Below are 15000 nucleotides of genomic sequence, written 5' to 3' on the forward strand. Positions count from 1 at the left end.
TTATATGTGTGAGTGTATGTGTTTATATGTGTGAGTGTATGTGTTTATATGTGTTGTATGTGTTTATATGTGTGTGTATGTGTTTATATGTGTTTATATGTGTGAGTGTATGTGTTTATATGTGTTTATGTGTATGTGTTTTATATGTGTTTATATGTGTGAGTGTATGTGTTTATATGTGTGAGTGTATGTGTTTGTATGTGTTTATATATGTGTTTGTATGTGTTTATATGTGTGAGTGTATGTGTTTGTATGTGTTTATATGTGTGAGTGTATGTGCTTATATGTGTGAGTGTATGTGTTTGTATGTGTTTATATGTGTGAGTGTATGTGTATATATGTGTTTGTATGTGTTTATATGTGTGAGTGTATGTGTTTATATGTGTTTATATGTGTGAGTGTATGTGTTTATATGTGTGATGTGTTTATATGTGTTTATATGTTTGTATGTGTTTATATGTGTGAGTGTATGTGCTTATATGTGTGAGTGTATGTTTGTTGTGTTTATATGTGTGAGTGTATGTGTTTATATGTGTGAGTGTATGTGTTTATATGTGTGAGTGTATGTGTTTATATGTGTTTCTATGTGTGAGTGTTTATATGTGTTTATATGTGTGAGTGTGTTTCTATGTGTTTATATGTGTGAGTGTATGTGTTTATATGTGTGAGTGTATGTGTTTATATGTGTGAGTGTATTGCTTATATGTGTTTATGTATGTGTTTATATGTGTGAGTGTATGTGTTTATATGTGTTTATATGTGTTTATATGTGTGAGTGTATGTGTTTATATGTGTGAGTGTATGTGTTTATATGTGTTTATATGTGTGAGTGTATGTGTTTATATGTGTGAGTGTATGTGTTTATATGTGTTTATATGTGTGAGTGTATGTGTTTATATGTGTTTGTATGTGTTTATATGTGTGAGTGTATGTGTTTATATGTGTTTATATGTGTTTATATGTGTGAGTGTATGTGTTTATATGTGTGAGTGCATGTGTTTATATGTGTTTATATGTGTGAGTGTATGTGTTTATATGTGTGAGTGTATGTGTTTATATGTGTTTATATGTGTGAGTGTATGTGTTTATATATGTGAGTGTATGTGCTTATATGTGTTTATATGTGTGAGTGTATGTGTTTATATGTGTTTGTATGTGTTTATATGTGTGAGTGTATGTGTTTATATGTGTTGTATGTGTTTATATGTGTTTATATGTGAGTGTATGTGTTTATATGTGTGAGTGTATGTGTTTATATGTGTTTATATGTGTGAGTGTATGTGTTTATATGTGTGAGTGCATGTGTTTATGTGTTTATATGTGTGAGTGTATGTGTTTATATGTGTGAGTGTATGTGTTTATATGTGTGAGTGTATGTGTTTATATGTGTTTATATGTATGTGTTTATATGTGTTTATATGTGTGAGTGTATGTGTTTATATGTGTGTATGTGCTTATATGTGTTTATATGTGTGAGTGTGAGTGTATGTGTTTATATGTGTGAGTGTATGTGTTTATATGTGTTTATATGTGTGAGTGTATGTGTTTATATGTGTTTGTATGTGTTTATATGTGTGAGTGTGTTTATATGTGTTTATATGTGTGAGTGTATGTGTTTATATGTGTGAGTGTATGTGTTTATATGTGTGAGTGTATGTGTTTATATGTGTGAGTGTATGTGCTTATATGTGTTTATATGTGTATGTGTTTATATGTGTATGTATGTGTTTATATGTGTGAGTGTGATGTGTTTATATGTGTGAGTGTATGTGTTTATATGTGTTTATGTGTTTATATGTGTGAGTGTGTTTATATGTGTTTATATGTGTTTATATGTGTGAGTATATGTGTTTATATGTGTTTATATGTGAGAGTATATGTGTTTATATGTGTTTATATGTGTGAGTGTATGTGTTTATATGTGTGAGTGTATGTGTTTATATGTGTGAGTGTATGTGTTTTATATGTGTGTATGTGTTTATATGTGTGTTTGTATGTGTTTATATGTGTGAGTGTATGTGTTTATATGTGTGATGTTTATATGTGTTTTTATATGTGTTTGTATGTGTTTATATGTGTGAGTGTATGTGTTTATATGTGTGAGTGTATGTGTTTATATGTGTGAGTGTATGTGTTATATGTGTTTATATGTGTATATGTGTTTATATGTGTGAGTGTATGTGTTTATATGTGTGTAGTGTATGTGTTTATATGTGTTTATATGTGTGAGTGTATGTGTTTATATGTGTGAGTTATATGTGTTTATGTGTTTATATGTGTTTATATGTGTGAGTGTATGTGTTTATATGTGTGATGTGTTTATATGTGTGATGTATGTGTTTATATGTGTGAGTGTATGTGTTTATATGTGTTTGAGTGTATATGTGTTTATGTGTTTATATGTGTTTATGTGTTTATATGTGTGAGTGTATGTGTTTATGTGTTTATATGTGTGAGTGTATGTGTTTATATGTGTGAGTGTATGTGTTTATATGTGTTTATATGTGTTTGTGTTTATATGTGTGAGTGTATGTGTTTATATGTGTTTATATGTGTGAGTGTATGTGTTTATATGTGTGAGTGTATGTGTTATATGTGTTTATATGTGTGAGTGTATGTGTTTATATGTGTGTTTATATGTGTTTATATGTGTGTGTGTTTATATGTGTTTATATGTGTGAGTGTATGTGTTTATATGTGTTTATATGTGTTTATATGTGTGAGTGTATGTGTTTATGTGTTTATGTGTTTATATGTGTGAGTGTATGTGTTTATGTGTTTATATGTGTGAGTGTATGTGTTTATATGTGTGAGTGTGTGTGTTTATATGTGTTTGTATGTTTTATATGTGTGAGTGTATGTGTTTATATGTGTGAGTGTATATGTGTTTATATATGTGTTGAGTGTTTATATGTGTTTATGTGTTTATATGTGTGTTTATATGTGTTTAGTGCATGTGTTTATATGTGTTTATATGTGTGAGTGTATGTGTTTATATGTGTTTAGTGTATGTGTTTATATGTGTTTATATGTGTGAGTGTATGTGTTTATATGTGTGAGTGTATGTGTTTATGTGTTTATATATGTGTGTATGTGTTATATGTGTTTATATGTGTTGTATGTGTTTATATGTGTTTATATGTGTTTATATGTGTGAGTGTATGTATATGTGTTTGTATGTGTTTATATGTGTGAGTGTATGTGTTTATATGTGTGTTTATATGTGTTTATATGTGTTTATATGTGTGTTTATATGTGTTTATATGTGTTTATATGTGTGAGTGTATGTGTTTATATGTGTGAGTGTATGTGTTTATGTGTTTATATGTGTGAGTGTGTGTTTATATGTGTGAGTGTATGTGTTTATATGTGTTTATGTGTTTATGTGTGAGTGTATGTGTTTATATGTGTGAGTGTGAGTGTATGTGTTTATATGTGTTTATATGTGTTTATATGTGTGAGTGTATGTGTTTATATGTGTGAGTGTATGTGTTTATATTATATGTGTTTATATGTGTGAGTGTATGTGTTTATATGTGTGAGTGTATGTGTGAGTATATGTGTTTATATGTGTGAGTTTGTGTTTATATGTGTGAGTGTATGTGTTTATGTTTATATGTGTTTATATGTGTGAGTGTTTATGTGTTTATATGTGTTTATATATGTGTGTGTATATATGTGTTTGTATGTGTTTATATGTGTGAGTGTATGTGTTTATATGTGTGAGTGTATGTGTTTATATGTGTGAGTGTGTTTATATGTGTTTATATGTGTGAGTGTATGTGTTTGTTTATGTGTTTGTTTATATGTGTGAGTGTATGTGTTTATATGTGTGAGTGTATGTGTTTATGTAGTGTGTTTATATATGTGTGAGTGTATGTGTTTATATGTGTTTGTATGTGTTTATATGTGTTTATATGTGTGAGTGTATGTGTTTATATGTGTTGTATATGTGTTTATATATGTGTTTGTATGTGTTTATATGTGTGAGTGTATGTGTTTATGTGTTTGTATGTGTTTATATGTGTGTATGTGTTTATATGTGTGAGTGTATGTGTTTATATGTGTTTGTATGTGTTTATATGTGTGAGTGTATGTGTTTATATGTGTGAGTGTATGTGTTTATATGTGTTTATATGTGTTTATATGTGTGAGTGTATGTGTTTATATGTGTTTATATGTGTGAGTGTATGTGTTTATATGTGTGAGTGTATGTGTTTATATGTGTGAGTGTATGTGTTTATATGTGTGAGTGTATGTGTTTATATGTGTTTATAGTGTATGTGTTTGTATGTGTTTATATGTGTGAGTGTATGTGTTTATATGTGTTTTTGTATGTGTTTATATGTGTGAGTGTATGTGTTTATATGTGTGAGTGTATGTGTTTATATGTGTGAGTGTGTTTATATGTGTTTATATGTGTGTTTGTATGTGTTTATATGTGTGAGTGTATGTGTTTATATGTGTGATATGTGTGAGTGTATGTGTTATATGTGTTTATATGTGTTTGTATGTGTTTATATGTGTGAGTGTATGTGTTTATATGTGTGAGTGTATGTGTTTATATGTGTGATGTATGTGTTTATATGTGTGAGTGTATGTGTTTATATGTGTTTGTGATGTATGTGTTTATATGTGTGAGTGTATGTGTTTATGTGTTTATGTGTTTGTATGTGTTTATATGTGTGAGTGTATGTGTTTATATGTGTGAGTGTATGTGTTTATATGTGTTTATATGTGTGAGTGTTGTGTTTATATGTGTTTATATGTGTTTATATGTGTTTATATGTGTGATGTGTTTATATGTGTGAGTGTATGTGTTTATATGTGTTTATATATGTGTGAGTGTATGTGTTTATATGTGTGAGTGTATGTGTTTATATGTGTTTATATGTGTGAGTGTTGTTTATATGTGTGAGTGTATGTGTTTATATGTGTTTATATGTGTATATATGTGTGAGTGTATGTGTTTATATGTGTGAGTGTATGTGTTTATATGTGTTTATATGTGTTGTATGTTTATATGTGTGAGTGTATGTGTTTATATGTGTTTATATGTGTTTATATGTGTTCATATGTGTGAGTGTATGTGTTTATATGTGTGAGTGTATGTGCTTATATGTGTGAGTGTATGTGTTTGTATGTGTTTATATGTGTGAGTGTATGTGTTTATATATGTGTTTGTATGTGTTTATATGTGTGAGTGTATGTGTTTATATGTGTGAGTGTATGTGTTTATATGTGTGTGTATGTGTTTATATGTGTTTATGTGTTTATATGTGTGTATGTGTTTATATGTGTGAGTGTATGTGTTTATATGTGTGAGTGTATGTGTTTATATGTGTGAGTGTATGTGTTTATATGTGTTGTATGTGTTTATATGTGTGAGTGTAGTTTTATATGTGTGATGTGTTTATGTGTTTATATGTGTGAGTGTATGTGTTTATATGTGTTTATATGTGTTTATATGTGTTTATATGTGTGAGTGTATGTGTTTATATGTGTGAGTGTATGTGTTTATATGTGTGAGTGTATGTGTTTATATGTGTTTATATGTGTGAGTGTATGTGTTTATATATGTGTGAGTGTATGTGTTTATATGTGTTTATATATGTGTGAGTGTATGTGTTTATATGTGTTGTATGTGTTTATATGTGTGTGAGTGTATGTGTTTATATGTGTTTGTATGTGTGTTTATATATGTGTGAGTGTATGTGTTTATATGTGTTTATATGTGTGAGTGTATGTGTTTATGTGTTTGTGTTTATATGTGTTTATGTGTTTATATGTGTTTATATGTGTTTATATGTGTTTATATGTGTGAGTGTATGTGTTTATATGTGTTTATATGTGTGAGTGTATGTGTTTATATGTGTTTATATGTGTTTATATGTGTGAGTGTATGTGTTTATATGTGTGAGTGTATGTGTTTATATGTGTGAGTGTATGTGCTTATATGTGTTTATATGTGTGAGTGTATGTGTTTATATGTGTGAGTTCATGTGTTTATATGTGTTTCTATGTGTGAGAGTATGTGTTTATATGTGTTTGTTTATATGTGTGAGTGTATGTGTTTATATGTGTTTATATGTGTTTATATGTGTGTTTATATGTGTTATGTGTTTATATGTGTGAGTGTATGTGTTTATATGTGTTTATATGTGAGTGTATGTGTTTATGTGTTTATATGTGTTTATATGTGTGAGTGTATGTGTTTATATGTGTGAGTATGTGTTTATATGTGTGAGTGTATGTTTATATGTGTGAGTGTATGTGTTTATATGTGTGAGTGTATGTGTTTATATGTGTTGTATATGTGTTTATATGTGTGAGTGTATATATGTGTGAGTGTATGTGTTTATATGTGTTTATATGTGTGAGTGTATGTGTTTATATATGTGAGTGTATGTGCTTATATGTGTTTATATGTGTGAGTGTATGTTTTATATGTGTTTATATGTGTTTATATGTGTGAGTGTATGTGTTTATATGTGTTTATATGTGTTTATGTGTTTGTATGTGTTTATATGTGTTTATATGTGTGAGTATATGTGTTTCTATGTGTTTATATGTGTGAGTGTATGTGTGTATATGTGTTTATATGTGTGTATGTGTTTATATGTGTATGTGTTTATATGTGTGAGTGTATGTGCTTATATGTGTGTTTATATGTGTGAGTGTATGTGTTTATATGTGTTTATGTTTATGTGTTTATATGTGTGTATGTGTTTATATGTGTGTTTATATGTGTGAGTGTATGTGTTTATATGTGTTTATATGTGTGTGAGTGTATGTGTTTATATGTGTGAGTGTGTTTATATGTGTTTATATGTGTGAGTATGTGTTTATATGTGTTTATATGTGTGAGTGCATGTGTTTATATGTGTTTATATGTGTTTATATGTGTGAGTGTATGTGTTTATATGTGTTTATATGTGTTTATATGTGTGAGTGTATGTGTTTTATATGTGTGAGTGTATGTGTTTATATGTGTGAGTGTAGTGTGTGTTTATATGTGTTTATATGTGTTTAGTGTATGTGTTTATATGTGTGAGTGTATGTGTTTATATGTGTGAGTGTGTGCTTATGTGTTTATATGTGTTTATGTGTTTATATGTGTGAGTGTATGTGTTTATATGTGTTTATATGTGTGAGTGTATGTGTTTATATGTGTTTATGTGTGAGTGATGTGTTTATATGTGTTTGTATGTGTTTATATGTGTGAGTGTATGTGTTTATATGTGTTTGTATGTGTTTATATGTGTTTATATGTGTGTAGTGTATGTGTTTATATGTGTGAGTTTATATGTGTTTATATGTGTGAGTGTATGTGTTTATATGTGTTTATGTGTTTGTGTGAGTGTATGTGTTTATATGTGTGAGTGTATGTGTTTATATGTGTGAGTGTATGTGTTTATATGTGTTTATATGTGTGAGTGTATGTGTTTATATGTGTGAGTGTATGTGTTTATATGTGTTTATATGTGTGAGTGTATGTGTTTATATGTGTGAGTGTGTGTTTATATGTGTTTGTATGTGTTTATATGTGTTTGTATGTGTTTATATGTGTGAGTGTATGTGTTTATATGTGTGAGTTATGTGTTTATGTGTTTATATGTGTTTGTATGTGTTTATATGTGTTTATATGTGTGATGTGTTTATATGTGTGAGTGTATGTGTTTATATGTGTGAGTGTATGTGTTTATATGTGTTTATATGAGTGTATGTGTTTATATGTGTTTATATGTGTTTGTATGTGTTTATATGTGTGAGTGTATATGTGTTTATATGTGTGAGTGTATGTGTTTATATGTGTGAGTGTATGTGTTTGTATGTGTTTATATGTGTGAGTGTATGTGTTTATATATGTGTTTGTATGTGTTTATATGTGTGAGTGTATGTGTTTATATGTGTGAGTGTATGTGTTTATATGTGTTTATGTGTTTATGTGTTTGTATGTGTTTATATGTGTGAGTGTATGTGTTTATATGTGTGAGTGTATGTGTTTATATGTGTTTATATGTGTGAGTGTATGTGTTTATATGTGTGAGTGTATGTGCTTATATGTGTTTATATGTGTTTGTATGTGTTTATATGTGTTTATATGTGTGAGTGTATGTGTTTATATGTGTGAGTGTATGTGTTTATATGTGTTTATATGTGTTTATATGTGTGAGTGTATGTGTTTATATGTGTGAGTGTATGTGTTTATATGTGTTTATATGTGTGAGTGTATGTGTTTATATGTGTTTATATATGTGAGTGTATGTGTTTATATGTGTTTATATGTGTTTAGTGTATGTGTTTATATGTGTAGTGTATGTGTTTATATGTGTGAGTGTATGTGTTTTATATGTGTTTATATGTGTTTATATGTGTGAGTGTATATGTGTTTATATGTGTGAGTGTATGTGTTTATATGTGTGAGTGTATGTGTTTATATGTGTTTATATGTTGTATGTGTTTATATGTGTGAGTGTGTTTATATGTGTTTATATGTGTGATGTGTTTGTATGTGTTTATATGTGTTTGTATGTGTTTATATGTGTTTATATGTGTTTATATGTGTGAGTGTATGTGTTTATATGTGTGAGTGTATGTGTTTATATGTGTTTATATGTGTGTATGTGTTTATATGTGTTTATATGTGTGAGTGTATGTGTTTATATGTGTGAGTGTATGTGTTTATATGTGTATGTGTTTATATGTATATGTGTTTATATGTGTGAGTGTATGTGTTTATATGTGTTTATAGTGTATGTGTTTATATGTGTTTATATGTGTGAGTGTATGTGTTTATATGTGTGAGTGTATGTGTTTATATGTGAGTGTATGTGTTTATGTGTTGTATGTGTTTATATGTGTTGTATGTGTTTATATGTGTTTATATGTGTGAGTGTATGTGTTTATATGTGTGAGTGTATGTGTTTATATGTGTTTATATGTGTTTATATGTGTTGTATGTGTTTATATGTGTGAGTGTATGTGTTTATATATGTGTTTGTATGTGTTTATATGTGTGAGTGTATGTGTTTATATGTGTTTGTATGTGTTTATATGTGTTTGTATGTGTTTATATGTGTGAGTGTATGTGTTTGTATGTGTTTATATGTGTGAGTGTATGTGTTTATATGTGTGAGTGTATGTGTTTGTATGTGTTTATATGTGTGAGTGTATGTGTTTATATATGTGTTTGTATGTGTTTATATGTGTGAGTGTATGTGTTTATATGTGTGAGTGTATGTGTTTATATGTGTTTGTATGTGTTTATATGTGTGAGTGTATGTGTTTATATGTGTGAGTGTATGTGCTTATATGTGTTTATATGTGTTTGTATGTGTTTATATGTGTGAGTGTATGTGTTTATATGTGTGAGTGTATGTGTTTATATGTGTTGTATGTGTTTATGTGTGTTTGTGTTTATATGTGTGAGTGTATGTGTTTATATGTGTGAGTGCATGTGTTTATATGTGTTTATATGTGTTTATATGTGTGAGTGTATGTGTTTATATGTGTGAGTGTATGTGTTTATATGTGTTTATATGTGTGAGTGTATGTGTTTATATATGTGAGTGTATGTGCTTATATGTGTTTATATGTGTGAGTGTATGTGTTTATATGTGTTTATATGTGTTTATATATGTGAGTGTATGTGCTTATATGTGTTTATATGTGTGAGTGTATGTGTTTATATGTGTTTATATGTGTTTATATGTGTGAGTGTATGTGTTTATATGTGTTTATATGTGTTTATATGTGTGAGTGCATGTGTTTATATGTGTTTATATGTGTGTGTGCATGTGTTTATATGTGTTTATATGTGTTTATATGTGTTTGTATGTGTTTATATGTGTGAGTGTATGTGTTTATATGTGTGAGTGTATGTGTTTATATGTGTGAGTGTATGTGTTTATATGTGTTTATATGTGTGAGTGTATGTGTTTATATGTGTTTATATGTGTTTATATGTGTGAGTGTATGTGTTTATATGTGTTTATGTGTTTTATATGTGTGAGTGTATGTGTTTATATGTGTGAGTGTATGTGTTTATATGTGTTTATATGTGTTTATATGTGTGAGTGTATGTGTTTATATGTGTTTATATGTGTGAGTGTATGTGTTTATATGTGTGAGTGTATGTGCTTATATGTGTTTATATGTGTGAGTGTATGTGTTTATATGTGTGAGTGTATGTGTTTATGTGTGTTTATATGTGTGAGTGTATGTGTTTATATGTGTGAGTGTATGTGCTTATATATGTTTATATGTGTGAGTGTATGTGTTTATATGTGTGAGTGCATGTGCTTATATGTGTTTATATGTGTGAGTGTATGTGTTTATATGTGTGAGTGTATGTGTTTATATGTGTGAGTACATGTGTTTATATGTGTTTCTATGTGTGAGAGTATGTGTTTATATGTGTTTATATGTGTGAGTATATGTGTTTCTATGTGTTTATATGCGTGAGAGTATGTGTTCATATGTGTGAGAGTATGTGTTCATATGTGTGTATCCTTGGAAACTCCTACATTACACGGAAAAAGGGGTGTTTTTAAAAAGGAGTGGGAGTCGCCTCGGTAACTTGTGTCCTATCCCCATTTATTTGAAGTCAGTGTTTGGGAGAGACAGAGTAGACTAAACAGCACAAGATAAACACTGGGTCAAGACTGGGCTAAACACACAGCAGCCTGAGCTCCTCTCCTCCACACCCCATCTCTCCACTCCTCTCTTCAGCTCCCCCTTTCTCCTCTCCTCCCTTCTCTCTCCTCCACTCCTCCCTGCCCTCCTGCCTCTCCTCTCCACACTCCTACAGCCGCACAGTGCACGGGAGTGAAGTTTCTTTAAACGGACGGATTGGAACATGCTGTATTAAGAGATTGTTTGGAGAGTAGCTTTCCATCTTTTAGCCCGGCTTTAGAGGATTTTAATCCTACAGGCTGATGAAATTGACTTCATTCCAAACATACTGATGTATAATATCAACACAAAGGCTGCCAATATATCCAATGCAAGAAGAATGCGGCTTTCGAGTGTGCCTTGTGTGTGCCGGCGTGCGTGCATCGTGTGTGTGTACTCACGATGATACCGGCGGTCCAGGGGTTGAGCAGGAAGAGGGCACAGACGAGGAAGGTGCAGGCTAGCACCACGCTGATGGAGAGCAGCAGCCAGTGTCTGAGGCCTACGTACTGCTCCCAGAAGAGGAAGGGGTAGCCGTTGGGGTAGCTGGGCAGGCCCTGGCGGCTGTAGTTACTGCAGATGGCCCGCACCGACTCGATGGCCTCCACAAACTGGGGGGTCTCGCGGAGCCCGTTGAGGTAGAAGGGAAACTGTGCGTATTCGATGGGCTCGGCGGCAGGAACTAGACAGAGATAGAGAAGTGGGGGGGTGGGGGGTCAAACAAGTGCACTATTCGACAGTTCACTTCCACCTCTTTATAGAAATTAATTGGGACTGGCTGGTGGGCAGGGCTGAAGCTTGGACCCATGAGCCTTGGTGGGGGGCTGGCATGGTGTGTGTGTGTGTGTGTGTGTGTGTGTGCGTGAGGGGGGGGGGTAGGTAGGAACAGGGCTCCATTCTCTCCAGTCTCAGCCTAATGATAGGCTATCAGCCCCAGACACACAGCAGAGTGTCAGGCCTGACGTTGATCCGCTGTAATTACAACGTCTGAATCACCACCATTACCCCACCCTCTCTCTCACACCCACACACACACAGCCGCACTCAAACATGTAGACACACACTCGTACCTGTCTGTCAAACAGGGACAGCCTAGACAGCTATACAGTTGACTATGACACACACCACATTTGATTTGCAGTGACTATTGGAACACTGCCAAAAGACATGTTCTAGAAAGGTTCGGACTCACGTAAAATGTTTTGTTTGTTTTGCCTTTATTTAACTAGGAAAGTCAGTTAAGAACAAATTCTTATTCAAAATGGCGGCCGACACCGGCCAAACCCGGGCGACACTGGGCCAATTGTGCGCCGCCCTATGGGACTCCCAACCACGTCCGGTTGTGATACAGTCTGGATTTGAACCAGGTTGTCTGTAGTGACACCTCTGGCACTGAGATGCAGTGCCTTAGACTGCTGTGCCACTCGGGAGCCCCAAAATGTCATTTCATGTGCTCTCTCCTTCCCTTCACCCACCATACCCCACTAAAATATCCATTCCAGATTGTTTTACATAGTATTCTTTTCCAAAAACGTACGCTTGATCGAAACATTCCAAAAATGAGAACCGTAAAGACTCTCTGTGGTGTGTGTTCCAGTGGCTGGAGGGTTAGACAGCACCACTTGCTAACATGGTTTGGCCTATTATAATCTCCACTATAAATTTCCATTAGGACTGGGAGTTGGAGGTCTGCCAACGTAGCTCTGCTTCAGGGGGTTCCTGCACAGCCAAGCTTTCTACGCTGCTTAGCCAATCCCATTTACACTCACTGCTTGTTATCCAATCACATCTCCTCCCTGTAATGCACTTCCTGCTTGTTATCCAATCGTCTATCCCACCCAAGCCTTTGCTTGTTAACCAATCCCATTTCTGTGTGTGTGTGCGTGCGTGCGTGTGTGTGTGTGTGTGTGTGTGTGTGTGTGTGTGTGTGCACGCGAGTGCATGTATGTATGTGCGTATGTGTGTAATACTTAGAGGCCTGTGGTGGTAAGAGTTATCGCATTCACCACAGGCACCATTAGAGTACCACAGCGTGCTATTCCCTGCCCCTCAGCACTGCAAACCAAGCCATCACACACACGCACACAGTATACTGTAAACCAGAGATCAGCCACGGGCCGATTGTTTTCTGGAGCAGATGGTCGGGGGGGGGGGCACCATAATTACAAATAATTTGTGTATGGCAAATTGACCGCAAGAAGCCCAAACAGATATAATGTTTGACTAAAACATTTATAACTTCAAACCTTGTTTACATTTGTATATGATCGCATGTCTCTTTATTATGCGTGGGTATCGGCCTACATGGAAACACATTTCTTAAATGAAATGATTTACTGTTTTTTTTTTGCCGTCTTTTATGTCCAAAGATGAAAATTCCCCTCATAAATTGCTTCGAAAACTTGGGAGGCCAAATAAAACACAGTTGGGGAACCCTGCTGTAAACAGTACAACTACCTCAGTTACAACCAGAAAGAGGAGAAGGGTCAGTAACTCCACAGGTGGTATTATAAACAGGTATTCTAACATAACCGGCATACGGAATGGTTGAGCAGGAGAGGTCAAATGGAACGCTGGAGGAGAAATTGCCCACAGAACAGTTAGGACACAAAACATAACAAGTAGTGTCTAAATGCCTTTAGAGGTAACAATCGAGCGTCAACTCCAGAGGTACAAATCGAGCGTCAACTCCAGAGGTACAAATCTAGCGTCAAATCTAGAGGTACAAATCTAGCGTCAACTCTAGAGGTACAAATCTAGCATCAACTCTAGAGGTACAAATCTAGCATCAACTCTAGAGGTACAAATCTAGCGTCAACTCTAGAGGTACAAATCTAGCGTCAACTCTAGAGGTACAAATCGAGCGTCAACTCTAGAGGTACAAATCTAGCGTCAACTCTAGAGGTACAAATCTAGCGTCAACTCTAGAGGTACAAATCAAGCGTCAACTCTAGAGGTACAAATCTAGTGTCAACTCTAGAGGTACAAATCTAGCGTCAACTCTAGAGGTACAAATCGAGCGTCAACTCTAGAGGTACAAATCTAGCGTCAACTCTAGAGGTACAAATCTAGCGTCAACTCTAGAGGTACAAATCTAGCGTCAACTCTAGAGGTACAAATCTAGCGTCAACTCTAGAGGTACAAATCGAGCGTCAACTCTAGAGGTACAAATCTAGCGTCAACTCTAGAGGTACAAATCGAGCGTCAACTCTAGGGGTACAAATCTAGCATCAACTCTAGGGGTACAAATCTAGCGTCAACGAGAGAAGTAGCTCCTGCACACTTACATTCAGTCCCAATCGGTTTTAATTGAATTGCTAAATCAGCAGGCCAGGGTGCCAAAGAATTATTGAGAGCAAATAATGTATGTCTCATATAACTGGCCGTTGTGAGGCCTTTGTGATAGTGAAGTGTGCTGTGGATTGGTCACTCACTGCTGAGGCGTGTCTCGGGCATGGAGTCTGTGCGGTCGTGGAGCCACTCCGGGGGGTGTGGCCGTATGTTGGCCTGCGAGGCTGCGTACGCCACCGGGTCGTTACTGACCCACGCCGTCAGGTAGATGTAAAACGCCCCCGGGTTGATGATGCCATCCTCATCCACCAAGCGCTGCCTCGTCAGCTAGAGGGGGAGACAAGGAGACAATAGTTCATCATTTGAAAAGAAGGATCGAGGAAGAGGGAAAGAGAGGGGGCGGGAGGACAAGGGAGAAAGAAAGAGAGGAGGTGAGGGATAGTGTGTGTGATATTGATGGTTACAGATATTAGATCTTAATTTGAGCCAGTTTGCTACAGCAGGAAAAAAACTCCTGCAGAAACAGGAAATGTGAATTATTATGTGGATAATAATTTATGGACGTTTTTTTGTAGGGGCTGATACAGTTTTCATTAGGGCAAATAGTGTCTGGCATTTTAAAGTGGAATTTACAACATTTAGAAGCCTTTATAAAATGTGAATATACTTCCTGCTGTGCAGGAAATTTCTCAGCAACAAATATGTGATCAAATGAAGATCCTACATCTATAGAAACGGACTGGCATTGTAGAAACGATGTTGACCCAAAACATTGTCTATATGAACTGGCCGCGGAAATCCTGTTTATAACCGTGCGTGAGCATGAGAAAGCGGGCCGGCTTCGAAAAATAAGCGAAAACTATTTCTCCCTCTCTCCAACCCAAAGAAAAGTAAACAGTCAAACACTGGTGCCTTCTGACATTTCCCGTACTTCTCGCTGAACTTCCCAGAATTATTAGGCCTACATGGAAAATGGAAATGTCAAATCAGCTTTCAGGCGGTCAGATGTGCTAGTCTCCTGAGAAAAAAAGG

General features: G+C 34.2%; 1 protein-coding gene across 1 annotated transcript in view; it reads right to left on the reverse strand.

Annotated features, from left to right (window-relative positions):
- Positions 1 to 15000, reverse strand: part of ptch1 (patched 1) — a 94989-nt gene that overhangs the window by 18602 nt on the left and 61387 nt on the right. The window contains 2 exon segments of the mRNA XM_046346877.1: positions 11079 to 11359; positions 14112 to 14295. Coding sequence (XP_046202833.1) covers positions 11079 to 11359; positions 14112 to 14295 — 465 coding nt within the window.

The sequence above is a fragment of the Oncorhynchus gorbuscha genome, linkage group LG04, assembly GCF_021184085.1.
Source record: "Oncorhynchus gorbuscha isolate QuinsamMale2020 ecotype Even-year linkage group LG04, OgorEven_v1.0, whole genome shotgun sequence".
Taxonomy (NCBI): domain Eukaryota; kingdom Metazoa; phylum Chordata; class Actinopteri; order Salmoniformes; family Salmonidae; genus Oncorhynchus; species Oncorhynchus gorbuscha.